Source organism: Podarcis bocagei, assembly GCF_964188305.1.
Source record: "Podarcis bocagei genome assembly, chromosome: 2".
Lineage (NCBI taxonomy): Eukaryota > Metazoa > Chordata > Lepidosauria > Squamata > Lacertidae > Podarcis > Podarcis bocagei.
The window spans coordinates 99119706-99147694 of record NC_138126.1 but is presented as its reverse complement, the minus strand read 5'-3'; the positions used below and the strand labels follow the sequence as shown (position 1 = coordinate 99147694).

The window sequence follows — 27989 nt, the reverse complement described above, 5'->3', positions numbered from 1 at the left end:
AATCACGCATGTACGTTCCTTTATCTGCAGCAGTAATCCAGCTTCTGTTTGAGCTTCCAACAAGAAAAGATAATCATCGCCTGTGATTTATTGACAGTGACCGTGTGCTTGAAATTGGCAAGGACCAGTCAAGTTTGTCAAGAGCAGCCCTGCATTTCCCCAGCGCTTAGGACGGCTCCCGTGGCAGGTTTGCAGGCCTGCGTTAAAGCTAAAGCACACAGGCTGGCTAAGGAAGCTGGATTCCACTGTGCTGACCCAGGTTCACCTTCTGTTTGAGAAAGAGCTTTATTTTAAAATGGTTATACAATCCGCAATCTGGCATCAAAGTTGGGCGGCGGGTAGAAAGGAATAATTTGAGTTTCAGGGCGAAGGGGAAAGGTGACTGATGTTTCTCGTCCTATCTCTGGCTCATTCTCATGATTATTCATCCAACTTTTCGGCCCTCTCTCGGAAAGTTCTTTGACTTGGGTTTTTACTTCTTTTATGCTCACGTCCAGTGTGTGTGTAAATGGAATGCTCTGTACATTTAGCTGGGGGGTGCTCTTATGAAGTTTTTCATTATGGCAGAATAAGAGATGGCGAAAACTCATCAGGATTTTCTAATTACACAGGGGGAGGGGGGAGGCGTGCCTGGCTTTGTCTTCTCAAGATGGTTTGTGTAAACCTCATTACGTGGAGATGTGAAGTGAGAAAAACAAAGGGACAACCCTGAAATAACAAGTAAGGCACTTGGGAAAGGCCTGAATAATAAAAAAACAAAACAAAAATTTAAATTGTTCGCTTCAACCATTTACAGGCTACCTTTTCTGCAATGATTATGGCAAAGAGACAAGTGAGCCAATTCATTTTCTGGAGCAGGACTGTAAATCAGGAGGTAAAACTATGGCTAAAAGCCAGAGGTCCTTTGCAAAAAAAAAATGAGCGTAAAGGTGGACAGGGCTCTGGACCAAACGCTGCTGCTGGCAGTAGCAACAAGCTTTTAGCATATTCACATCGTTTTCAAAGTCCAGAGCCAGCACCGCCGTCACACGTTCTCTGTTTTCAGCGCATCTGTAGCATCATGAACGATGATTTCCACCATCTTTAGCAAACCAAGCACCTTTGGGAGCTACAGGGCCATTAACACGGCTAATTCTTGGCCGATTCCTGGCTGCATCTCAGGGACCGATCAATTCTAGCATCTCCTTCGGGTCGACAATCTTCTCCCGAGGCTTGCCGGCCAGCTTGCCTCTCGCCACTTCGGCAGCGTCAATCTTCTCCCAATCCGAAAAGGAAACTGGGCGGATCCCTGTTAATCACCGCAGAAAGGGAAAGCACAGATCAGATCAACCTGCTGCTCCCATGCAAAAACGGCAGAAGCTCACAAGCCTTCCGCATCAATTACTAGGCAGACTCAGGAGTGCCGGTCAAATGAGATTACTTGTATCTTGGAAGGCTCTTATAATAGCACAGCTCTACCTTAGGGGATGAAGCTCTTTTTTGGTTCGCTTTAAAAGCCTGAATTGGTTTAGAGGGAACACGTTAATTGAAAGCATTTAAATATAATGACAGCAAAGGACCCTGTCGGGCTTTAAAACTACGTCCCCAAACCCACTGGGGAAGGATCGCTGCAAAAACGATTCAATGTTTCTCCACAAAAACAAAGCCGTATTCCTGTGGTCTTTTCCCCCCAGGTTCTGCACATCGCTGAGAAGCAGTCAAACCGTCCGGGTTCCTTTTGAGATGGCATTTCTGCCCTCTCAATCTTGCCACGGCTACTGCTTTTCACATCACCACCACCCCATAGCTTTGCACCCTTGGGAGTGCAGGGATCCTTTTTACATAGGAATAAATTACCTGCATGGATCTCTCTGCCACACAGCAAAGTGAGCATGCACCTTTGTGGGTGGACAGTTACATGGGCATCCCTTATGCTGCATGTTCAAATAGAGCAGGGAGTTTTAAATGGCCCAGGTCACCAAACGAAATAGACACTAGGCCTGGGTGATATATCACATGATAGCGGTTTCATAATTTGTGATCTGGCAATATATCACAATTCATGATATATGTTTGTGTGTGTGTGCCCTATGCAAATAAATATGTGGGGAAAACCGTGAAGTCAGCCAATGCCTCTTTGTAGCTCCAGCCTTATTTTAGGCATTGTGATATAAAAGTAAAAGGCAAAGGACTTCTGGACGGTTAAGTTCAGTCATCTCGCTTTCAGGCCGAGGGAGCCGGCATTGGTCCACAGATAGCTTTCCGGGTCATGTGGCCAGCATGACTAAACAGCTTCTGGCACAACGGAACACTGTGATGGAAGCCAGAGCGCACGGAAACGCTGTTTACCTTCCCGCCACAGCTGTACCTATTTATCTACTTGCACTGGCATGCTTTTGAACTGCTAGGTTGGCAGAAGCTGGGACAGAGCAACAGGAGCTCACTTCATCGCAGGGATTCGAACCACTGACCCAAGAGGCTCAGTTGTTTAGACCACAGCGCCACCCGCATCTCTATCAGTATATCACAATGTTTAGCGGGCAATATAGCACGATGCTGAAAACCAGATATCGCTCAGCCCTACTGCTCACCTCTACAGAGTTTCATCCTTATTTCAGACATTGTGATATATCGATATATCACAATGTTTAGCTGGCAATATATTGTGATGTTGAAAACCAGATACTGCCCAGTCTTAATAGATACATGTTTCTATCACATAACTGTGTGTCCACAAACAATTGCTTTTACATACTAGGTAACTATTTTCCCATGGGCAAAGTGGCCCCAAGAGCTGCCAATGGCTTCCTGCTTGCTGCCTTGGCTTTTATTTGAGTCAGATATGTAAGCAACAGCACAGTGCTCTTACATAGACAAACCTTGTTCGCCCGCCCCCAAAGCTTGCCTGACATGCTGAACACGACACAGCACAAACCTGACGTAATCCTCTATTACGGCAGGCAAAAAAGAATAACACCACTAGACTCTTTGTGTGGAAAGGGATGAAAGTCTCTAATCGTAAGAATGAACACCCAGTTCAAGCTCCAGTTCTTTCAACCTCGGCTCCCCTTCCGTGAAGCACTGAACAACAGCTCACCTTAAAGCACTTGAGGCAAGGTTAGGCAAAGACTGCAAAATACACACTTAAAGAAGAGAACAACCACAGTAACACCAAGTTGCTGTCTTTGGTTCCTGGGAGAGGAAGGCTGAATTTCCTGTCAATGATGTTTGGGTCAAAAAAAAATCTCATTAAAAGTGAGAACAGCAAAATAAAGTTGACGGTAGGTATCCTCAAGGCTCCAGAAAGAGATTAGAAAGAAACACAACAGCAAAGGGCATTATTATTTCTTAAGATCCTTATAATGTACCAAGTACAGATAAAAAACAAGAACCCAAAAATCAAGTCCCCTGGCAAAGCCTTAAAAATCTAACATATTTCTTTAAAAATTAGAAGATGTATCTTGTCCCTCAACACTTGAACTGTGTATTTAAAGCCTCACATTTCCAAATCTTGTCTCATTGTTCGGTGGACTGTGTGTCTTTCGGCAATATATTGGGTCATTAAGGTAGCTGCATGGACACCACTGCCAATCTGGTGACAAGCTTCTCTAATGAGAATTAAAATACACACCTTGGCCAAGGTCACCTGTCCTATTATAGGATTCCAGTGTGAATCACAGTAGGATGGACAGAAAGACAGAGCAACACACTTACGTCGGGATTGAAGGATGCTTCTCACTGAGCCAAAGCCTTCCTTGGCATCAGGAAAGTCCAGAGCGCCAGACTGCAGGTCCTCCAGCACAGACTGGGCTGTGTCAAAGCTATCGTTCATCGTGGTGATGATGACGCCGGTGGGGCCCCTCTTCACCCAGCCGCTGCAGTAGAGCCCTGCAAAGGGAAATGAGCAGATGAAGCACGTGTCCGCAGGTCTTCACATGGAACACCTCCAAGCAGAAGCTGCAAACCTGCAGCTCTTTCTCCAGGGTCAACTGGAATACCTGCTGCTGACCCCAGGAAAAATTACCGTATTTTAATATTTTGTTGGAAGCCGCCCAGAATGGCTGAGGAAGCCCAGCCAGATGGGCGGGGTATAAATACAGTGGTACCTTGGGTTACAGACGCTTCAGGTTACAGACTCCACTAACCCGGAAGTTCTTAACCCTTGGGTTAAGAAATTTACCTCAGGATGAGAACAGAAATTGCGTGCTGGTGACAGCAGGAGGTGATTAGCTAAAGTGGTACCTCAGGTTAAGAACAGTTTCAGGTTAAGAATGGACCTCCAGAACGAATTAAGTACTTAACCCAAGGTACCACTGTATTATTATTATTGGGAGGGGGGACAAATGCAGCAGCGACACTCCAAGGCCCATGCATGCAGGTGCCACAAAGCTGGCCCAGAAAGCCTCGGTGCCGGAGCCACGAACCTCTCAGTAGAAATTACCCTGGGAATCACAAGCACCCCTGTCGGAAACACATTCTCACCCTCTGTAATGCCAGTCTCCACGTGGCTGCAGGTCCACTAACCTGGTGCCCCGAGAACTCTGCCCGACTGGTTCGGGATAACGCCTCGCTTGGGGTCAAAGGGCACGGCGGGGTCAATCGGGAGGCTCCTGTACCCAATGCTGCTGAGAATCAATCCGCTCATGACGTCCTCAGTATCTCCAGTGGGGACTGCCTTGGCAGCGTCTCCTGAGCCCTGCACAGTTCAGGGGCAGAAAAAGAGGAGCAGAGGACAGCGTTAGGGAGGGACGTCCTGTCCTGCCAGCACACACACAAAAACCAGGCTTATTGGAGAGGTGCATGAGCCGAGAGCCCCCAGCAGCACTGCTAGGTGTGTCCCTGGCTAGGCGTCTCCGCCACCCCTGTCCCGAGAGCCTCATGCTCCAAGCTTTTACATAGCTGAAATAGATTTCAGAAGCAGCATCCGTTTGGGTCTCAGCCTCCCCAGGATGCTGGTGATCTCCTCGTGAGCACTGGCTGCATTATGAGGGCATCCTCCTTACCCCAGCTACCAAAGAGATTGTGGGAGGGGGAGACACTTTCTGTACCACTCGGAGGAAAATGGATCCTCGGGGAGACATCGTCCCGGCTTGCCGAGAAGCTGCCATTTCAGCTTGCAGACAGCAGGCAGTTTACACCGGTGGCTCTAATTAGACTGGGAGAATAAAGCTGTCTTCCACTTAATACCGAAAGGCTCCTGGGGGAAACTCCAAAGCTAAATGGATGCAGCAAGGCGTTCCAAGCGCCAGACAGGATGAGCGAAAGGGGGCAGGAGCAGGGAAGGAAACGAGGCTTGGTGGGGCCACGGGAGAGGAATTTCGGAGCTCGTACTTCCAACCTGGTGGCAGCCAATCGGATGGCTCTGGCCTGCTTCCCGTCGGCGGTGGGCAAGACTTCCAGCGGGCTGCACATGAACTTCAGGCTCCACTCCTTGGAGGCCGAAAGCCAGCGGCCAGACACCACCTCCCCGGGCTCTTCCAAGGCTGTTTTGGCCATCAGCTCCGTCAGCCGTTTCCTAGGTCTGGGGAGATCTGAAAATTACAAAAGCACTTCAGAAGCACAGGGCGGCCCTGTTGGGATCAGAGGTCCCTGTTGTGCTACTTCAGATGGTGATGGAAGAAGGCCCAGCAGGAGGAAGAGAGACCATCTTGCTCTGCTACACAGTAATCAGAAAAAGTGGAAGACTATCTGCGGGACTCAGCCAGCCACCAGAACGTGAGAAATGGGGGTTAAGGCTCCATTAACTGAGGCCGCTGGCACTGAGCTCGGTAACAGGACACCTCTGCCCACAGAGCCACTTGCCACGAGGGGATTCAACCTGCCGTGTGAAGCACAAAGCAGAAGACTTTTTTCTCACAAGGAGAGAAAACACAACAGCCATCTACATGGATACAACAATGGAGCCTAAGTGGGGAGGGCTATTACCTCTTTGACGAGGTAGCCACTTTCCTACAAAAGGAAACACACAAATAAAGCAGGAATGGAGCCCTCATGCGATACATTGGGCTCCATCAGCAGTTCTCAGAAGGCGTCCCAAGCATGTCAGCATCCGTAAAGGTCAAACTAGACATGAAGTGATAGGATTTTCCCCATTGGGGCCCTTTGCTTTGCTTAAAAGCAGCAGGGTGGGGTAGAGGTGAGATTGGATTGGGGCCCAGGAGGAGGAGGAGGGGTCAACTCTTTTCCCTGCCACTAACACAGTGATTTATATTGCCCCACAGCCCAAACTGTTATTAGCCTCCAGGTGTGGGATTTGTGGGGAGGGGGTAAGGAAGACCCATGCAGTATTCCAACATAAAGAAAGCGTACATCTAGGGATCTGATCGCGGATCTTCTCTCATGTCTAGTCTGCATCTTGGGCTGCCAATTCATCAAAAGCGGAGGTGGAACTGGCTCAAGTCTGCAAACTGGCTCAAGCCCTTCGCAGCTTGCTACACTACAAGGGGAGGAAAAACTTGGGTTGTGATTTTACCAAAACTGTTGTTGTTATTATTATTCACTTGGTGAGGTGGCAACAAGCATTCATTCCCCAACCCCAATCTGAAGGGTTTCAGATTTTACTTGAATTCAAAATTTGAACATACAACACTTTAAAAGACACACAGTTTAGGCCAGCTCAGCTACGAGACAGAATTCCAAACACAGCATTTATCTGTTTTCCCCCGCCAACAGAATGCTTAACCTTCTACTCTCTTCTACTCAGCCCCCTTGAAATGCACCCTCCATCAACTCCTTCGCCGCCTACCCCTCTGGGCTCCTCCTCCTTCTCCCCTGATGTTCCTTTGCTGTTGTTGCGATCGGGATGTGCAGGGAAGAAGCTTTAGGACAGTGCTTGCTGCACGCTCCCGAGAGCCAGCCAGCGTGGAGGAGCTTCTGCCTGTCTCTGGCCCTCAGCCATCTCAAGGTTAAAGACAGCTGTTGTTGCAGCTCATTGCCCTTTGGAGCACTGCAGTTCGTCCCGACAGCGCACACTTCATTATTGTAAAAGAGGCTCTCCGCAGGAAACAAAAGGCAAAACAGGGGACATGTTTCGCTTGCTAAACCAAACCACTCCTGCTTGAGGTATGGCTCTGCACTGTAAACATTTGCAATGGTTCAGCCCTCATAGCAACCCTCACACCTCCACCATGGAATTTGGGTATGGGGAGGAGGACTGGCTCAAATTACCACCCTGTGTTGGCTTGGCCTTGGTCATCAGCACCAATTGGTAATTTATGAACTATAAAAAGGCACCAGCTGCCGAACGAAACATAAACATCATCCACATGTCTCTGCCATCTAAATGGAGGACCCCGTCTCTATGTGGGGACTTGGCCCCAGAGCATCTGATGTGCCCCTACCCATGTACAGAGTGCTTTCTGCTCATCACTTCCCATGCTCAGCCACACCACAACCAGCTGGGATTAGCAGGAAAGGTTTTCAGATCACGAGCCATAGCAGCAGCAGCAGCAGCAGCAGCAACATTCATTTAGGAAACAAGCTTTGGCCGATTCCTCACCTTTAACAGCCTCTCCAAGGTCTTTGAAGTCTGCAGGATCTAGGAAAGGCCGGGTGTTAGGTAGGTTGATCATCTCCCGCAGCTCCTGAAGGTTGTCAGACAGAGAGCCATTATGTGCCACAACTCCACGCCACCGAGTTGCAGAAACAGGTGTGATGCAGGGAAGCAGAATCAAATTGGCTTTCAAAAGTCCTATTATCAATATATATCTATACTCCACTGCCATAAAGAGCCTATAGGCTTAGAAAACTCATGTTTCAAACACCCACAAATGTTGGGGTCTTTTCTACCCAGCAGGCTGGCCTCACAACCAGGTGTGTCCTGGCAGGAACAGGCAGAGACTGCAGTCATTTTTGCAATTGTGAACTGCGAGCAATCTTCACGCCTTCAAAACTTTGGTGTGGAGTGCAGCAGCTCTCGCTCCGTTCCTTTTGAGACCGTAACGTGGCGAATCCAAGCCTGTCTTGGATATTCTTCATCCCAAACTTTAATCAGTGACTTCAGCAATTTTACACCCAGTGGAACATATCAGCCACACCAGATGAAGTGATAGTTATACTGAGCTGGAAGACACAGAACCTGAAGAGCTTTCAACTGAGAAACAAAAGAAGCGTGTGCGTGTCTGTTTGTTCATACCTTGATGGTGAAAGCCACCTGGAGGGGTCCCCTCCTACCGATAAGGCACACCCGCTTGACTTTGCTGCGGGCCAAGGCTGTCAGGGCATCCTCCGTGATGTCAGTTTTCTAGACAAAGGGAAGAACAGCACCATCCAGGGTTAAGGCAGGCCCACGAGGACCAAGGCTGAAAGTCATGTAGCCGCCAGTTCACATGAACGACCCAATCTCCTTCAACGCAAAGCTCATCTACGCAGGCAAATCTGACATTCAAAATTTGAAGAATTGAGCACAGCATAACCTGGGTGGGAGCATAGGAATTTGCATCATTCCAAGTCACACAGCTGGTCCACATTGCTGAGTACTCTCTGCACCAGGGTTTCCCAAACTTGGGTCTGCAGCTGTTGTTGTTTTTTGGACCACAGTTCCCATCATCCCTGACCACGGGTCCTGCTAGCTAGGGTGATGGGAACTGTAGTCAAAAAACAGCTGGAGAAGTTTGAGAAATCCTGGTCAAGATTGATGGACAGCAGCACTCCAAGGCAGAGGCCTCTCTCAGCTCTTAACTGGAGAAGCCAAGGATGGAAACAGGGACTTTCTGTTTCACCTCTGAGCCACACCCCTTCCACACATTTCTCAAGATTATAGACCAGCCATGAGCGTGCTGGAAACTCCGCCTGCTGCCTTCTTTATAGGGCACACCTGGTAACTCAGGAATCAAATTCTGAGCTTAGAATAGCAAACTAGTTCTTTGTCGTTTTGTCACTTATGAATGGCCAAATGGTTGCAGAGGAACCCAGTCCTCATCTGATGACCAGTCACATATTATACACAAGAAAGAGCTGTAATTGACATACAATGTGTCAATAAGAAACTATGGGTTGTGTCCCAAGGAAGACATCCCATCAGCGCAAATGCTTCCACCTGCACAACAGGATCTCCCCTCCCCTGTCTCTAAGAAGGGACAGGTGTTTGCAGGTAGAATCAACCAGCATATCCATGGTGACACATCTGGCAACCCAGCCAGATGGGTGGGGTATGAATGAATGAATGATTATTATTATTGTTTGGCAGCTTCTTAGGGCAGGGCAATGACATCTGCATAGCTCACATGGGAGATCTTTCTAGGCATTTTTGCAATGACTCGCCTAACTAGTTGAGCTTCAACGTGAAATCTTCCGGTGGGGAGGCAGGAGAACAGAGAGCTGCACAGCAGCGTGATGAAAGGTCAGCCGCACAAAGCCAGAAGCACAATTTGACATGAGTGTGGAGGGAGAAGTCTCAACGGGCAGCATCTCTGGAGCTTCCAATTCATGTTAGCTCAAGACCGGTTTTCTCTCCTTTGCTAGTGCAGGAAAGCTGCAGTCTAAGCCTAGCAGGGCTCGTCAGATTTTCCACCGTCCGTGTTTTCCAGATATAAAAGGGCCGAGAGATGCTCAGATGCCTCTTGCCCAAGGCTGAATAAACTCCAGTTCAATCAGCGCCTCCAGGTGGATTTAGTCCAGATGGAAGGCAAAAGAAAGGCTGGCTGTAGTCACCGGGGAAGCAGTGGATAAAACTCAAGGCGCCAAGTTGGACGTAGGTCGGAGGAGGAGGCGGGAGAGAGTTTCCTGACCAACGTACATGAAAGACATACCCAGGCTGCCACCTTGTGCTCAGCTGAGGTATGGGAGGCGGTTCCAGAAGAAGAACGCACTGTGGCAAGAGCTGCTCCCATTTCGAACATCAGCTGAAGAAAGCTCTACCCTTCTGCATGCAAGCACTGTTCCCTCAATGGGCAATTCTGCTTTTATTTTTTTAAGGACATCCTTTCCTCCAGTTCCCACAGGATGGAAGACTCTTAGAAGCACATGCAGGCAACCTCTAGGCCAGGGAAGGGGAATCTCTCTCATCCCGAGGGCCATGCTGCTTTGTAGGAAACCTTCCCAGGGCCGCAGGGTATGTGGCAAAAGTGGTTGTGGCCAGACATGTCCCATCGCATCCTCCTTCCAAGCAAGCAAATATATATTCTTACTACAGTTCAAGGGCACATTCCAGCCCAGTAAAATCTCCCGAGAGGTGGACACGGAGCAGGGCCAGCAAAGAGCATGGATTGGGGAAAGGGGAGTGTGGGCTGAGGAGTGCCAAGGGCCAGGTAGAAAGGCTTGGAGGGCCACATTCAGCCCTGTGGTTCCTCACCCCTGCACTAGGCTCCATTTATTGCCGCTGATAACTTATTTACCGTATGCCACCCAGAGAATTTAGGTTGTGGGGGAAATTAACAAATATGAAAATATGAGGGGCTGTGGGATTTTTGCACCATTAACGCAGTCTGTTCCGCCCTCCCAAAGCAGAAGACAGAAAGAAAACACGAGATGAGGAAAAAGGAAATGAAGTGGGCAGAATTCAACTTCTCTAAATCTTGCAAGGAAAGAAACAAAAGAATTTAATGCATTTAAATAGCAGAGAATGCAAGTAGTTTTTTTTTAAGAGATCTGTTTTGCCCGTGACGGTGTGTCAGTCCTACCATTGGTGGATTTAAGCAGACACACCATAAGGAAACGCGAGGGTTGATTTGTCTGTGTCTCATTTCTCACCCATCTCATGCACACACAGAGCGACACACACGGCTATGACTCTATCAGAACCCTCAATCACTCTCCCTCCCGCCCCCCGGCCACCTCCCTACCCCAAAGTCCTTCAGTGGCAGATGCAGGATTACAACCTCCCCACAGAGCTAAGCAGCAGAAGGACAGCTCTTATCTGCAAGGCGGGAATCCAACAAGCTGGCTGCAGCCATGTAGCTGCTTTTAATTAGATTCTGCCCAGCTCCACCTCGATGGCAAGAGCCCTTCATTAATCTAGATGGGATTTTCTGGTATAGTTTTACGCAAAGCCTTCACTGGCTTACACACACCCCTGCACCTGACTTCTGTTGCTTGTTCTCGACTTACCTGAAGAATTTCGAGTGGGGATAAGAGAATCCGGGCAACGTCCAGTGCCACATTCCCATGTCCCAGGACCACAGCCGTCTCACTGCTCAGGTCTGGTTTCAGCTACAAAAAGGAAAGGGGTTTTTCATCACAAGCACTCCAGCCACCCCCCTCAGTCTTATTACACAGCAGAGATTATCTGCTCTTCAGGATGTGCAGTTATGCTTTGCCTGCCCCTCGCCGTCTTGCAGGACTTCCCATGCCTCTCCACTTGAAGAGTTTCTCATGCCTCCCTCTCACAGTCTCTGGCAGAACTTCCGCGCCTGTTTATATAGGCCTGTGGACTCCATTTCTCTGTGCTCCAAAGGTGCCACTGTTCTTCTGACCAACTAAAAGCTGTCACCAGCATCACAACCGATGTGGTTAATTGAAGAAAATCCACCATAGGCGCCACTTAGTCCCATATAACTCAGAGGCCAGCCAGTTCGGGGGACCCACTTCAAATCTCCTCAGGCGGGAGCCTTGGGCAAGCCACCTTTCCCAAGCCTCCCCACCACATGCAATATTGGGATAACAAAGCTTTTCGTACAGGTTATAGGACAGCCCAATCCTTTTATTTCCTACATTCAAACAGGGGTTGGAGGTGGGGGGAACGCCCCACTGGACATACCCCCACTTCTCACCCCACCCCCTTCCCCAAAGTAGAAAAATGCCCCTTCTAGGTTTCCTCATGGCACCTCCAAGAGAGGGTCCAGCTAATCCCCTCTTACGGACGTGCAAATTGTTCACATTTGTAAGTCTAAGGAGGATTTAATTTGATGTCTGCTAATCTTTTCCAATTGCAGGCCTTTCAGCCAGCCACTAATCTGAAGCTGGATGGCTTCTCTGGAACATGTGGAAAGCCTGAAGAGGCTGCCGGGGGGAGGGGGACGACGTTCTCCTTACGTCTCTGTTCTCAGGCAGGCCATTGTACCACCCCACAAAGGCTCTGGCTGTATAAACTCCGGCCAGGTCCTCCCCTGGTATCCCCAGGGTCCGATTGTCCTCAGCTCCATAGCTCTGCAGGGGAAAGAGAGGAAATCCACGTACATTTTGCAGCACAGCTGGGAGGAGTGGCTGGCAACATTCTGCAACACTTGTGATGGGTTTCTCCCACTTAAATTACTCTCATGTTATCTGCAGCAGAGAAGGAGGTGGGAAGACCACGATGACCATAGGACTGTCAAGACCCTGGCAGAGCGGCAATGTTACTTCTCCCTTAGTTCTAGTGTGCTACAAGGGACTTTTGCCGAGATCCCACACTCACATTCACCTGATTGTAATGGCTGGCTTGAGCATTTTAAACTTCTAAGCCTCCAGCAATTTGTTTTCTGACTTCTGCATGGGACTTCTTTGTACTCTGGGAGCTTTTCCAGTTCCCAACAGTCAGAACTGAAGCAAAGTGGTTCTATTTGGGTATTTTAAATGGTTCCTGTCACTAGGGGGCAGTGTAACAACAACAACAACAACAACTTTATTATTTAACAACTACTACTTTACAGTAGTAAAGTACTTTACAGATGAAGGGCACTGTGGGTTAAACCACAGAGCCTAGGTCTTGCCGATCAGAAGGTTGGCGGTTCAAATCCCCACAACGGGGTGAGCTCCCGTTGCTCGGTCCCTGCTCTTGCCAACCTAGCAGTTTGAAAGCACGCAGTGCAAATGGATAAATAGGTACCATTCCGGCGGGAAGGTAAACGGTGTTTCTGTGCACTGTTCTGGTTCACCAGAAGCAGCTTAATCATGCTGGCCACATGAACCGGAAGCTGTACGCTGGCTCCCTCGGCCAATAAAGCGAGATGAGCACCACAACCCCAGAGTCAGCCACGACTGGACCTAATGGTCAGGGGTCCCTTTACCTTTACCACTTTATTATTTAACCCCCTGCCCATCTGGCTGGGTTGCCCCAGCCACTCTGGGCGGCTTCTAACACATATAAAAATGTGTCTTTGTGGTTTCAGTCCCAGGAAAAAAATAACTAGGGACCTAGCAATGGACACTGTGAGAAGTGGGCACACCTGGACTAAGGTAAAACATAGTCCAACAACTCTGACCTAGCCAATATATCTTTGAAAAACCCATGTCTGATCAGGCCTGCCACTGATTCTCCCGCTTAAAAACCAGAGCCAAGCAAACTTACCAAAACTACCGCATGGTACGCTTTCTGCAGCTCCTCTACGGTTACGTCCTTCCCCACAGTCACATTCCCGTAAAAGGAGCAGCGGTCAGAATGTGCCGTCTGAGTAAAGGTGTTGATCACGTTCTGTTGCAAGAGGTCAAAAGGGAGAGGTCAGAAGAAGTCGTGTTCCCACATATGCAGAGAGAACTCCCACAGCACCCAGGCAGGAGACCAGAGTCAGGCCAGAGAACAATGAAGGTCCTCAATGACCTTGCAGCATTTAAGCCAGCATCTCGCTCTCTGGTTCATGCTGCCTCTTCCAAGACTCTTATCTGACAACCGACGAGAACATCTCATTTTAAAACAACATTGTTATCTATGACCTGGCACAAGGCCAGACAGTTTCACTAAAACGGTACATTTATTTATTTTTCGTCCCCCAGCGTATAGTCATAGGAGAAAGATCGGGGGAGGGGAGGATTTCAAGTGCTGTATTCACAGGGGGGAAAGTGGGCTTTCTCACCCATCCATTTACAAGCATTTTATCAACAAGATGAGACAATGACAGGCTAGCAACGACCTTGTCCAGACATCAGGGTTTACCTCTCCAAAAATCTAGTTACCCATGCTATTGCTTTCCACTGAAAATCTTGCAAAATCAAAAGGTGAAGTGCAAAGAAGAAATCTAAACCAATGGAAATAATGCAAGTGCTGCACGTATTACCACTTTTAAAGCACCTGCCCACAGAAGACGGTGCTTGCCTGCAGGTGCACAATCTAATAGACATGGCACAAAAGGTGAAGGGGAAAAAATGTGGAGGGAAGAGGACAAATTCAGGTAGCAATTACTGAAGTTACATAACCTCAGCAGCATCATTTGATCCCTGCCTTTTAAGTACAAATATATGTGCAACCCAGCAGCCCTTAGTCCTTGACCAATGGCAGAGTCTACTCTGGTTTTCTCTTCAGCTTAGCAATTGGATCCTAGCTATTACTTACCCATCCTGCCCCAAATTCATACCTCTAGGATGTTTCTTCCTTCCACAATACCTATGTGACTTGTGCAGCTCCCTTTACTATACCGGTGGAGAGGGGAGCCAGTGGTCTAGCCTGCTTCTTCCCAGGAAGCGGATTCATGCCATAAGGAGAAATATTGCTTCCTATGACCTAAGATGCCCCCCCTCCAAAAAAACCCTGCAGCCGAGGCAAAACGGCTCAGGTGCTCGCAGCTTTTCCAATTCTCCATTTTGCAAAGGTCAAGTGGCTCCTCCCTGTTCAGCATGAGATCCCTCAGCCCGGGATCTCTCCTACGTCTTGTTAACTACTCTGTAGGATCCACATTTGTCTCGACTCTTTTATGGAGAAGCTCACGGCAGCATTTTGGCTTCACTGCAACCTGTGAGGTAAGGGAGGCTGACAGATGGCGACTTGGCCAAGGCTACAGAGTTCAATACTCCACTAAGCAAGGATATGAATCTGTGCTTCCCCACAGCCAAACCCCAAATCCTGCCCAGAGTGCCAGGCTGGCTCGCAAGCATCTGTGTCATTTCATGGAGAAGAAAAGAAAGAAGAGAGTGATTAAAGCAGGAGTGGGGAACTTATGCCCCTCTAGATCAGTGGCGTGGCAACTTGTGGTCCTCCAGGTGTTGCTTAGCAACAATTCCCATCACCCTCAGCTATGCTGGCTGGGGCAAATGGGAGTTGCAGTTGCACAACAACCAGAGGACTATAGGTTAGCCATCCCTGCTCTAGGTGTTGCTGCTGCCACCATCCCAGATCATTGGCCACGCTGACTGGGACTGACAGGAGCTTGAGGTTAACGATATCCAGAAAAGCACAGGTTGGTTTTAAGGAGAGAGATGTTCCCAAGCTACTATTTACCTTTACTTCAGGGTGGTCCGGAGCTACTCCAAAACGAACAAGGCCAAAGGGAACAGGCAACTTCTCATATATATCCACCTGAGCCAGTTTGTGGTGCTAGGGAGGAAATTAAGTTGGATTAACACATGTAGCTGATAGCGGTGGGGCGGGAGACACAGGAAAAGTTGAAATTAAATTGACTGAAGCTATTATACAGTTGAAATAGGCCATATGCAACAGCTGCTGTTGCAGCAGTTTAATGCAACTCCTATTTTTACTTTTTGAACACACAGTTTTGAGGTCCACTTACTCACTAATCGCTGTGGACGCCACCCATGGATTACATTACTTCCTTTAAAAAACCCCACATCTGCTGCTGGATGATGGCAGTATCTAGAAGGCTCCATGAAGTTGGTGGGGATCAAAGCATAACCACTTCAAGTCAGCAATGACACCATCTTGGGAGTTCCCAGGACCGATGCAGACACCTGGTCTAGAGTTCTCACAAAGCAGAACCCAACATCCATATGTGTTCACTTTCAATTTACTTCAATTACAATTAGCAACTTCAAACATTCCACTTTTCAGAGGTTTATCTCGGAACAGGTCTTCTTGCCTAAACCAGGGAAATGTGGGTTCTCTCCTCCTTTACTGCAGCCACAAGGAGGAGCTTGAAAGCTTTCCCTTCTGTTTTCAGTTTACTGTGGTTTTCTGTAATGCCAGAACCTGGAACTGTGGCTAAACTTAACTACCACTTAGGAAACAGGATCATAAACCACAGTTTGAAGTTGGCTTCTTTCCCTCAAGCATAGATAAGATTGACCACTGTTTGTCCAGGTTTAGCTGTAACACACAACCGCGGCTTGTAGGAAACTGAAGAGAAAGCTTCTGATCTTCACCTTGCAACTGTGCTAGAGGAGGAAAGAGCCTGATGCACAATCACGTAACACTAACACTACAGTTCAGTGTTACGTCCAAAACACAGCCACCGTGCTCCAATAATGTAATGCCTTTTTCTTAAAACTTAGTGCTCTTTATTCATTGCCACATAATGTGTATTTAACAAGCAGCAGGCCGCAGTCCCAAATACTGGGGAGTGAATCCCATCAGACTTAATGGGATTTGTTCTGAGTAAACATGCTCAGGGTTGCTTTGTTAGGAAAGGAACTACAATAGATCTCACTTAATTACCAGATACTTGTGAACCAGTTGGAACCATCCATTCGTGGATGAGCTCCGGAACGTGCTAAACAGTACAATACAGAACAGCTCATCACAATTGCCACCTTCTAACCCAAAGAGCTGCCTGTTATTGGAATACAGATTGGCAAAGGGACGAGACCTCGATTCAGTTATAAATATGTATGCGAGGTTTTGAACTATGGGGACATTATTGTTTCTCGGAGAGACTTCCCTCACGACCTGGTAAATTATTTGCTTTTGATCACCCTTTGCCTGGGGATTACGGGGCAAATCTAAACACTGCCATTGTTTCAGCAGAAGTGGGAACTCTGGGAAGGAGGCTAGAATCTAAAGTAGGCACACACTTTGAAAATTCGGTTATACTATGCATTTAAAGATGCTTCCCACCAGGTAACAAAATGTCTCCCACCAGACAGCTATTATGGAATCCAAGAACAACAAACCCAAAACCCTGGGAATTGATGGGGTTGTATTCAAAAGCAGTTTGTGTCCAAGTGGACTTGACTTCGACTCCCGCAATGGGACATTACCTCTCTCCTCTCCCCACCATGTCCTCAGGGTTGGGGGATCTGCCAGAGCAGATTTTAGGAGCATGTGGTGGGAGGACAGAAAGGTGAAGTCCCACTGCGTGGGCTGAAGTCCATTCACACAACACTGGGTTCCATTCTGTAGCTCTGTGAAATGACTGGTGGCTCCTACGAACTAGCAGTGCATTGGAGGCAGTATGCTTCTGAATACCAGCTGCTGGTATTCACAGACAAGGACAGTGAATTTGTCAGCAGGTCCTCTTTCCAGGTTTCCTACAGGAATCTGGCTGGCCACTGCCAGAATCGGATGATTCTCTGGTCTGATCCATCAGGGTTCCTCTGAGCAGCACTCACAGAACTACCATCCCTATGGTTCTTCAGGAGGAAGCGGTGAGACTTTAATCAACTGAAAACAAGCTTTAAATGTGGAGGACAGATTTAACATTGGCTTGTAGCAAATTCAGCATGGCCCCCGCATTACAGCATTTTAGAAAGCCAGTGTGGCGCAGTGGTTGGGGTGCTGGACTAAGACATGAGAGTCAAGGGTTCTAATCCCGACTCATCCACGAAGCTCACATGGTGACCTTGGGCCAATCCCAAGTCTCCATCCTACCCCACAAGGTCATCGTGAAGATAAAACGTGTCGGCAGTGGAAGTCGTGGGTAGGACTCAACTAACAAAGCCCCACAAATGGAAGGGCCTTCGCTAGCACAACAGGCCTTTGCCCCACCTCCCCCACTGGCCTTGGCTCTGGGTGGGTTGGCAGAACCCCCAGAACAGCACACAGCAGGGAGGAGAGGGTAAAAACTGTCCCATTAGGCAAGCAGAAATGTTTGCGGTGACGGGAGCGATCTGCTTAGCACCACGCAGAATTTCTCCCTGAGAATGCCTCCTAAGGCAAGATAGGAATGCATGCAAATTCCTTTTGACAATCTGAAGCCACAGTAGTAACTCCATGAGCAGTAGGGGGTTAAGATGAGGTAGAGATATTCCTCCTCCAGGCTCCAGCGGGGTGGGAGAGCAGGAGCTCTGCCCCTGCCCAAGCCCCAACTGTACCTGGCAAAAGCCAGTAGAGCAGGGCAAAGCAATTCAAAGCTGCACCTCCACCCCCAGAGAGGAGACTGATATTTGCCCCTGCCCTGCTACACCAACGTGGAGCTAGCGCAGCGAAAGAAGCATGCATGCACATGCACACATGCACATACACCCTTTGTGGCCAGCAGGGTCTGGGTGCAGTGGAGGACCTGATGTTACGTTCCTCCACAGCCAGTCTTAGGACTGCCAGGCCGGAGGACTTTTACAAGCCTTGACACAAACGCAGGACACAAAACAAGGCTGGGGAAGCCAGAGCTACTCTTGCAGAGACCCACAGTTTCAGCTACACTAGCATCACACATCAAGAGCTCGCCCTGAGCAGGGAGAGCGATGCCCTTGAACACGCTGGCACCCATTCCAGGATCAGTTTGTTATGCCTTTCAGGATTATCCTTCACAGTCGAATTTTGCGGCTGAGGGCGAGCAACAGGAACATTGTTTCCCCAATTTCAACCAAGAGGGAGAGAGAGAGAGAGCTCTTGAAGTTCAAAAGGATAGCAGTGGAGGCGGGGGAGAGAAGAGTGATCCTAATTTAACAGCATCACATCCAGTACTGCAAGAAGCAGAACACTTTATTCCCAATTACAGTCTCTTCCATATTCTGAACCGGCCTTCCAGCGAGAGATTTCCATCCCTCCAAGAGTCTCTGATGTGCTTATTAACCTACCTGACCTGGCTATACACAAGCACAGAAAATCCATTTTTCTTTTTACTATTTGGATCGAATCACCCTTGCAAAAAAAAAAAAAAAAGAAGTTGTGTGAAGCTTGCTTTCTCTTTTCGGGTCCAAAGCGTTGTCCCAATCAAAGGAATCGCCTCCACCATCAAAACTTGCAAGGCTCATGCAAGGCTTAAGGCACGGGTGTCAAACACAAGGCCCGCGGGCCGAATCCGGCCCGCCAGACCTCGTCATGTGGCCCGTGGCATCAAGGGCGAGGAAGCGAGCTTCTCGTCCTTTTTACTGGTCCCGACCCAGATTTTAGGGTCCGCACTCCGGCGGAGGCTCTCTGCCTTTCTAAAAAGTGACCCACGTGAACAGCCTTCCCTGCCTGCTTGCAGATAGGGCTCCAACCAACGCGCCCCAACGGCGCTGCCTACTGGCCGGTACCGCAACTTTCGCCTCCTCACGGGCCGGGCAAAGAGGCTTTCTGCTCGCTCGGTCCAGTCCGGGGCTCGCTGCGGAAGAGGCGGTCCCGCGAAGCCGAGCTCGGAGCCGGCTGCCTCCGCCCCTCGGAGCCTCCCAGGCGTGGCTGCTCGAGGGGGCGGGTCGTGCGCACGGCAACTTTAGGAGCCCAAGAGAGCCGCGGAGGCTGGCAGCGAGGGCAGGGAGCGAGAGCCATGCTTGGGACACCACTCACTCACTCGCTCGGGCCGCAAATAGAGGCCACTGCGGCGCTGCAGCTGGCGAGGAGATGGCCGGGGGCGCGGGCGGCGGGGCCAGGGGCTGGCTGGGGGTGGCTCTGGTGGGTAAATAGCGGGGCCGGCAGGCGGGGAAGGGAACGGCAGAGGCGGGTGGAGAGCGGGGACCAGGCGCAGATCCTGCAGCAGGCAGCGCGCCCCGGCTGGGCTGGGAGAGGCGAGGCTGCTGCCGGTTCAGCTGCGCAGAGTGGGGTGGAGGGAGGCGGGCGGGCGGTGTGCCACACCGCAAAGCAGGGGCGCCTCCCACCCTGAAGAGGACTGCGCTGGCATCTGGGCGGCTGGAGCAAAGTGGGAGCCTGCCAGCAACTTGGCTGCGGGAGCCTGGCTACGAAACACCGCCCCCCTCCCCACGCCAACACATCGGCTTTCTCCGGGCCGGAGGACTTGGCGGATAGCCCCCTCCCCGGGAGCAACTGTAGCAGCTCGGGGCCCCAGCAGGACATCCTGGCCACCCGCGCCCGCAGTGCCGCTGGGGCTCCCTTGCAGGGAAGAAACTGCTGCTGTCCAAACTGCAGCTCCGTATCCTCTGACTCCTGAGTGCGGCGGCAGGGCTGGGGGAGGCAACATTTGCTTCTGCTCTGCTCTGTTGGGACAGGCTCCTGTCTCCTCCCCATTGGAGCTCCAGTCTGCCTGGAAGCCCATCTCGTCATCTTTTAAAAAAATCATTATTATTTCTTCTTCTATTCTTATTTAAAATCGTACTGGAATAGGTATATTAAATAGTGTATAGGTTCAAGACAACACACACCAGTGCCTATGGAAAAATAACTTTGAAAAAGTCCTACAGATACAACCGGCCCTTTGAGGGTGACCAAAAAGCTGATGCGGCCCCCGATGAATTTGAGTTTGACACCCCTGGCTTAAGGCCAAGATCTGCTAAGCATTTCAGACAGTGGGTGTGAAATTTTCTAGTTTAGAATCCCTCTGCAGAAAAGCTGCAGGCCTACATAGACCCTTAACCAGAAGGAAGTCCTACTAAATTCAATGGGGCATACTTCTGAATAGACAAACACAGGGTTCTCTCTCTTATTATCTGTGGAGCCTCCACGAAAGGAGGCTCACCCAAAACCTGCTACTAACAGTGTCCAGTTAAGAGAGGAAGGTTGCAATTCTACACATGCATAGTAAGCACCAAGGAACTGAGCCTAAATGCACAGGATTGCATTTTTGCTCACACTAGCGTATGAGGGTGGATTTAAAAAAAAAATTTATTTGGGAATGGCTATTGCAGTTGTTGCTGTTTTTTATCCTATTACGTGGTACAGGAAGTAAACCCTTGCATCTGCTTCTCAGTGACTTACACACAGACACACACCAAGAGGGGAAATGCTACTAATCGCCAGTGATCTTGCAGGTACTATTCAACAGACACCCAGTCATCATCATCAATAATAATAATAATAATAATAATAATAATAATAATAATAATTTATAACCCGCCCATCTGGCTGAGCTTCCCCAGCCACTCTGGGCGGCTTCCTATCGACTGTTAAAAACAATACAGCATTAAATATTAAAAACTTCCCTAAACAGGGCTGCCTTCAGATGTCTTCTAAAAGTCTGGTAGTTGTTTTTCTCTTTGACATCTGATGGGAGGGTGTTCCACAGGGCCGGGCGCCACTACCGAGAAGGCCTTCTGTCTGGTTCCCTATAACCTCACTTCTCGCAACGAGGGAACCGCCAGAAGCCCCACTCTTGCCTTTGTAAGTATGCCAATTACCTTCAGAAGGTGTTGTGCCGTGTAGAATCCAGCAGGTCCACTGCCTACAATACATATCCGAGGTTCGGTCTTGGCTGTAGAAAGGAGCCTCTTGTTTCCTGAGAACAAAACTGGGGTGAAGACAACAGAGAAGTCACACAAAAAGCAAAAAAACAAAAACCACAGTGGTCCATAGCTGGTAGGTTCAATCCAGCTACAGAAATGCGCACCTGGCCTGGAAAATAATAATAATATATCACTGGAAAAGAGATATATACACACCCCTTCAGTTCCATCCTGATTGATGTCAAAAGTGGCTACCAGCAAACAAAGCAGAACCAAACCCAGTGGAAGTGGCAGAAACAGTGGGGCAGGAAGAAGACCCCCCCTTACAACAAGGGGGCTTATGGCCCACTGTTTCCATGTTCACCTCTAGCCTTGCCTGCTGATCACCACTATTGGTTGATTCAGCTTGCAGAATGAAGCACAGAAGAACAGAGTGGTAAGTGTGCAATATTTTTGATTCCCCAACCATCCCCTGCTCTGGCCATCCTTGCTCAGAGTTAACATATAGAAAACATGTTATTCTTGGGTCTGTGAATTTTATTCCCCTCATAGGGGAAAGTGAACTAGTGCCTCCTTTATTGCTAAGCATCCCCAACTCTACCAGTTAATTTAAAAAATAGCAACAATTGTTCCTATAAGCAGTTATCAGCACAGTTTGGATAAGCTGCTGTGAATCCAATATACCCACAAAATGCATGTCAAAGGAATTAGAGGGGGCCTTACACTTATTGTAACAACCTCATGGTGATAATGAGCTACCTATTATATTGGGAGGGAAGGGGAGCACCTGTCACCGCATTGCATGGGCTTGCACTGTGGTATTTTATATTTCCCCCATGATCCTTGACAGCTTGCTTATCCATGACAAATAACTGGGTTCTTACTCTCATCCCCTTTGTGCCCCAGCAGCAATGCGGGTTTGAAATATCTCATTCACGACAGCAATAAAATCCAGAGGCCAAAGATCATCAGTTACCACACGTGACTTAATCAAAAAGGCGAAGGTCTAGAGATCGTAGCCTTCCTCCCCCCCCCCCCCAGCCTACAAAGACCTTGGCAGTCACTGATAATTTTTACACTGTGAAGTACAAAGATAGCCCTATTCCCCAGCACGTCACTGAGTCTAACATTTTGACGAACTGTCCCAGATATTTTATGGGTTGTTGTTTTTAACCAGTTTGGGTTACGTAAGCATTACTTGCTTCAGAACTGCTAGACTTGCTTGGATCCACAGCCTGCCTAAGCTTGTATTCCAGTTCCAACCAGGGCCAACATTAGAAGCTTGAAAACAGATTGCGAACCGGTGGGCCCTCCAGAAGTTGCAGCCTACAGAGCGATGTCCAACAGGTTGATCGTGATCGATAGGTCGATCCTCGGGGGCTCCCTTTTGATTGCCAGCTGTAAAAAGAATTGTGTAGGAAGTCTCGCCCCCGCCCCCCAATGCTCATTCTGTCTGTGAGATGGGCGGTCGTTTAAGATACCGTATTTTTCGCACCATAGGGCGCACCGGACCATAGGGCGCACCCAGTTTTTAGGGGGGGGGGAAATCAAGGAAAAAAATATTTTCCCCCCCAGCCCCAAAGAGCAGCGTACAGGCTGCACACAACCCCTCCCTGCCAGAGGGGTTGTGCGCAGCTATGGAAGAAGGCAAGGCAGCGAGCGGGATGGATCCCGCTCGCTGTTTTGGCTTCCCCTTTAGCCCCGTGCAGCCTCTCCTTGCCGGGAGACGCTGCGCAGGGCTAAAGAAGCCATAGCCCCACGCAGCCTCTCCCTGCCGGAGGAGTTGCGCGCGGCTATGGCACAAGCCTGCATTCGCTCTATAGGACGCACACACATTTCCCCTCAATTTTTGGAGAGGAAAAACTGCCTCCAATAGAGCGAAAAATACGGTACTTGTCTGTATCATTTTGTCTGCTCTTTAGACCTGTGGCTGTTTTTGACTGCTTTATGACACCCCCTCCCCCAAAAAAGTTCAACTTTCATCTTCTCCTAAAAAGGCTCAACAACTCTCAACAAACCCTAAAAGCTCAACAACTTTGGTTCCCCCTCTTCAATGACAATGGGTAGATCACTGCCAGTTGTTTTATACTGGGAGTAGATCGCAGTCTCATAAGGCTACAGTCTGTAGGGAGTTGGACGTGCCTGCCCTACGCCACTGCATTGCCACTAAGAAGGGGAATAGCTTTCCCACCTGCGCCTGACCCCACCTGTGTCTGCGGTCTAAAGACTACTGTGTAAACTTTAGCTTTGGTTAAATACAGTCTCGCAGCCCTTGGAATACTTTGTGTAGGCCTACAACCATCTGGAAGCACGGCGGTCCAACACACAGCCCAAGGGCCACATGCGGCCCTCAAGGCCTTTTTGGGCAGCAGTGTTAGAAAATCAGATATAGAGTGGAACCTCGGTTTTCGAACGTAATCCATTCCGGAAAACTGACTGACTTCCGAAACGTTCAAAAATAGAAGCAATTACATCCGGGTTTTCAGCATTCAAAAACCGAAATGTTCAACTTCGAAGACGCTCGAAAACCAATGTTCCACTGTTTAAGCTAACCACCAAATGGTTCCTTAAACCTGAGTTAAGGTAAGGTTGCCACAGCAGAACATCTAGGCGGGGGAACAGTGAGGTTTATTATTAATTATTATTATAATCACCACCAGCATTTATATACCACTTTATAGTTTAAAGGGGGGGGGGGAGTCTCAAAGTGGTTGACAATATATTAAAGCATCCAATGAAACAATCCAATTTCCAGCTTCAAGGAAAATACTTCAGTGTCATTTTGCTTTCTCCATATTGATTTATCAACTTAATTTATATAGCTTGCCCTTAGCAGAAGTACTCTATGAAGCCAGTGTGGTAGTTAGTGTAGACTAGAACCTGGAAAATGCCTGTACAGTGGTACCTTGGGTTACAGACGCTTCAGGTTACAGACTCTGCTAACCCAGAAATAGTACCTCAGGTTAAGAACTTTGCTTCAGGATGAGAACAGAAATCGTGCTCCGGCGGCACAGCAGCAGCAGGAGGCCCCATTAGCTAAAGTGGTAAAGGTAAAGGTACCCCTGCCCGTTACAGGCCAGTCTTGACAGACTCTGGGGTTTGTGCGCCCATCTCACTCTATAGGCCGTGGGCCAGCGCTGTCCGGAGACACTTCCGGGTCACGTGGCCAGCGTGACAAAGCTGCATCTGGCGAGCCAGCGCAGCACACGGAACGCCGTTTACCTTCCCGCTGGTAAGCGGTACCTATTTATCTACTTGCACCCAGGGGTGCTTTCGAACTGCTAGGTTGGCAGGCGCTGGGACCGAATGACGGGAGCGCACCCCGCCGCGGGGATTCGAACCGCCGACCTTTCGATCGGCAAGCCCTAGGCGCTGAGGCTTTTACCCACAGCGCCACCCGCGTCCCAGTAGCTAAAGTGGTACTTCAGGTTAATAACAGTTTCAGGTTAAGAACGGACCTCCAGAACAAATTAAGTTCTTAACCTGAGGTACCACTGTATTTGTGCTTCACCCACGGCCCTAAGATGCCCATGAAATGTACCTTACCTAAGACAGAACAGCAGCGCCATGTCCAATTGCAGTAATGCTGCACCTAACCCCAAACTCACCCCTGCAGATGAATGCAGGAAATCTCTGGTGTACCCTGGTTTGCACACACTCCAAATGCCACAAAACCGACAAGATCAGACAAAAGATCTCTCACTCTCTAGTCCGGCCTCATGTTCCCACAGTGGCCAACCAGAACCCACAGAAGCAGGACATGAGCACAACAGGCCTCACCCCTCATAGTGCCTCTGGTCCTGGTGAGAGCATAAATAGCAGCCCTCTGACTAGTAGCCACCAACAAGGAATTTGATACCAAACACTTTTTCAAAGTATCCATGCCAGTGTTGGCTTCCCACACTCTGGACTAACAACGGTGGGAGAAAGTAGCACCTTCTAACGCACTGGGGGTTAGTAGCATCAAGCACCGCCTGGGCAGATCACACAGGCAACCCACACTACTGGCCTTTCAACTGCCACACCTCTGGAGGTGTGCTACCAAAAGGGGCAGCAGCATAGGCTGAAGCTCATGTGGCCTACAGCCTCAGGTGCGCCCAATAAGGACGCCATCTCGCCCCTTCTCCTGCTGTTGCTGGGATAGCAGAGTTGGTAGAGCATGAGACTTCATGCTGACCTTCAAAGCCCTAAACGGCCTCAGTCCTGTATACCTGAAGGAGCATCTCCACCCCCATCGTTCAGCCCAGACACTGAGATCCAGCGCCAAGGGCCTTATGGTGGTTCCCTCACTGTGAGAAGCCAAGTTACAGGGAACCAGGCAGAGGGCCTTATTGGTAGTGGCACCCGCCCTGTGGAACGCCCTCCCTTCAGATGTGAAGGAAATAAGCAGCTATCTTATCTTTAAAAGACATCTGAAGGCAGCTCTGTTTAGGGAAGTTTTTAATATTTAATGCTGTATTGTTTTTAACACTTGATTGGAAGCCGCCCAGAGTGGCTGGGGAAACTCAGCCAGATGGGCGGGGTATAAATAATAAATTAGTATTATTTATTATTATTATTATTATTATTATTATTATTATTATTATTATTATTATTATTATTATTATTAATAATCTCAGGATCGTGGATTCAAGCCCCACATTGGGCCAAAAGATTCCTGTATTGCAGAAGGTTGGACTAGATGACTCTCTGAGATTCCTCACACACACATTCCCTGTGGCCCGGACTTGGGGGCCTCCCTCTCCCTGTTTCTCCACCCTGCCAAACAGCCAAGTTCTGGGACAGCTCCCTTGGTAAAAGCCTGAGACTCTTAATATCTCAGGGTTGTCTGTTCAAGTCCCACGCTGGGCAAAAGATTCCTGTACTGCAGGGGGTTGGACTGGATGACCCTCGGGGTTCCTCCTAACTCGACAATTCTACGATTCCGTTCTTCTACCTTAGTCTTTCAGCAGATCGGGAGCGAGGTATCGCTTTCGTTTCTTGCTATGCCGTTTATCTTTTGCCTTTTTATATTGCAAACCGCCCTGTGACCGTCGGGCGGTATAGAATTTTAATTGATATTAAGAACAACCCAAGCATGCAATCAAATGACGCTCCCCACTTATAGGGTCCACCCTCAAAAAATAATCCCACCAGCTGCCCCGCTTACCGGCTCCGGAGGGAGGACGCTCTCCCGCCAGGGCTCCGCTAGGCAGAGAAGAGCGGAGCGCGCTCGCCCTCCTCCAGCGAAGAATCCCCCCGGCTCGGCTCATCTTGGCAAGCGGTGCGGCAGCATCGAACCCCGGCGCCTTGTCCCGCCGCTTTAGTCTCCTCTCGCCCGGAGAACGCCGCGACCAATCGCAGGGCGCGAGGGGCACGTCCTTAGCGTGGGTCCGCCCACGCGCCGCCGGACGGCTCCGTTCTCGTCCCGCCCCTCGGTCAGCAGAGGACCAATCGCGCCAAGCGCAAGTTATTTAGCATAGGACCGGCCCAACCCGGAAATTCAGAGCGCGGCCACAGGAGGAAGCACGTGACGGAATGCGCCTCTCCTGCCTTGGCCAGGTGGGCTGCGGAACTCTATCGTGCATCCTCCGCAAAAAAGGGGTATCGATTCTTTCCCCTGTGTGCAGGAGGGGGCTGCATGGGAAGCATTGATAAGTAAAGGTGGCTACGATCATGGGCGTAGCCAAGGGGGCGGGGCAGGTGCCCCCCCAAATAAATCAAAATCAATACAAATCTGAGGTTCTTCCCCTCCGTAACTAAAATCCTGGCAACGCCTATGGCTACGATGATGGGGAATAACCACACTTGCCCAGCCCCGAGTTGTATTCTGTTCAACAGTGAGTCGACAATTGACTGTCCATGTGCAGCAGCAGCAGCCCTGCCTCGTAATAGGGCTTTAATCCACCCTGGTCCATACTAATTCTTTCTCATCGCACACTGAGCCATATAATTTGCAGACAGCATGCATGAATTCACTTGCTAGGAACAAAATAGATTTGCTTTCTCGTACACCACTAGATGTGAAACGTAAATGTGGAGCCCTACAATACAGAAGTGCAAATTGCATGTAGGCAGTCTATATTATTGTTGTTGTGGATATTATTATTATTATTATTCCCCACCCAACTGACTGGGTTGCCCCAGCACTCTGAAGGCTTCCAGCATATACAAAAACGTAATAACACCAAACGTAAAAAAACTTCCCTATACAGTGGTACTTTGGGTTAAGTACTTAATTCATTCCAGAGGTCCGTTCTTAACCTGAAACTGTTCTTAACCTGAAGCACCACTTTAGCTAATGGGGCCTCCCGCTGCTACCGCGCCGCCTGTTCTCATCCTGAAGCAAAGTTCTTAACCGGAGGTACTATTTCTGGGTTAGCGGAGTCTGTAACCTGAAGCGTCTGTAACCTGAAGCATCTGTAACCTGAAGCGTATGTAACCCGAGGTACTACTGTACAGGGCTGCCTTCAGATGTCTTCAAAAGGTTGTATAGTTACTTATCTCCTTGACATCTGATGGGAGGGGGTTCCACAGGGTGGTCACCACTACCAAAAAGGCCCTCTGGCTAGTTAATGATTAATACAGCCTCTTTCCTCTTCCATTGCTTTCTACCTTAACATTAGCTAGATAAGTGCGTTAGAAATGTTTAGACTGGATCACTGGTGTAAATGATAGAGGACCTTGGTGTGACACCTGAGGATGCCAAGCCGTAAGAGTTACTTGTCTAGTAATATAAACTAAATTAAAGTTAAAGCCATGGTTTTCCCAGTAGTGATGTATGGAAGTGAGAGCTGGACCATAAAGAAGGCTGATTGCCAAAGAATTGATGCTTTTGAATTATGGTGCTGGAGGAGACTCTTGAGAGTCCCATGGACTGGAAGAAGATCAAACGTATCCATTCTTAAGGAAATCAGCCCTGAGTGCTCACTGGAAGGACAGATCGTGAAGCTGAGGCTCCAATACTTTGGCCATCTCAT

General features: G+C 49.1%; 1 protein-coding gene across 2 annotated transcripts in view; it reads right to left on the bottom strand.

The window, feature by feature from the left end:
- Positions 1 to 266: 266 nt before the first annotated feature.
- FDXR (ferredoxin reductase) overlaps positions 267 to 27989 on the bottom strand; it is a 28518-nt gene continuing 795 nt past the window's right edge. The window contains exons 1-12 of one of the 2 annotated variants that reach the window (XM_081184597.1): positions 26180 to 26361; positions 20986 to 21095; positions 15044 to 15139; positions 13184 to 13306; positions 11950 to 12063; positions 11026 to 11127; positions 8114 to 8221; positions 7478 to 7562; positions 5311 to 5510; positions 4504 to 4675; positions 3694 to 3867; positions 267 to 1288 (exon numbers count right to left, since the gene is read on the bottom strand). In XM_081184597.1, coding sequence (XP_081040723.1) covers positions 1158 to 1288; positions 3694 to 3867; positions 4504 to 4675; positions 5311 to 5510; positions 7478 to 7562; positions 8114 to 8221; positions 11026 to 11127; positions 11950 to 12063; positions 13184 to 13306; positions 15044 to 15139; positions 20986 to 21095; positions 26180 to 26282 — 1518 coding nt within the window. In that variant the 5' untranslated portion in view covers positions 26283 to 26361 and the 3' untranslated portion in view covers positions 267 to 1157. Of the gene's footprint in view, positions 1289 to 3693; positions 3868 to 4503; positions 4676 to 5310; positions 5511 to 7477; positions 7563 to 8113; positions 8222 to 11025; positions 11128 to 11949; positions 12064 to 13183; positions 13307 to 15043; positions 15140 to 20985; positions 21096 to 26179; positions 26362 to 27989 lie in introns of those variants that run through there. The other variant, XM_081184598.1, reaches the window with a different exon arrangement.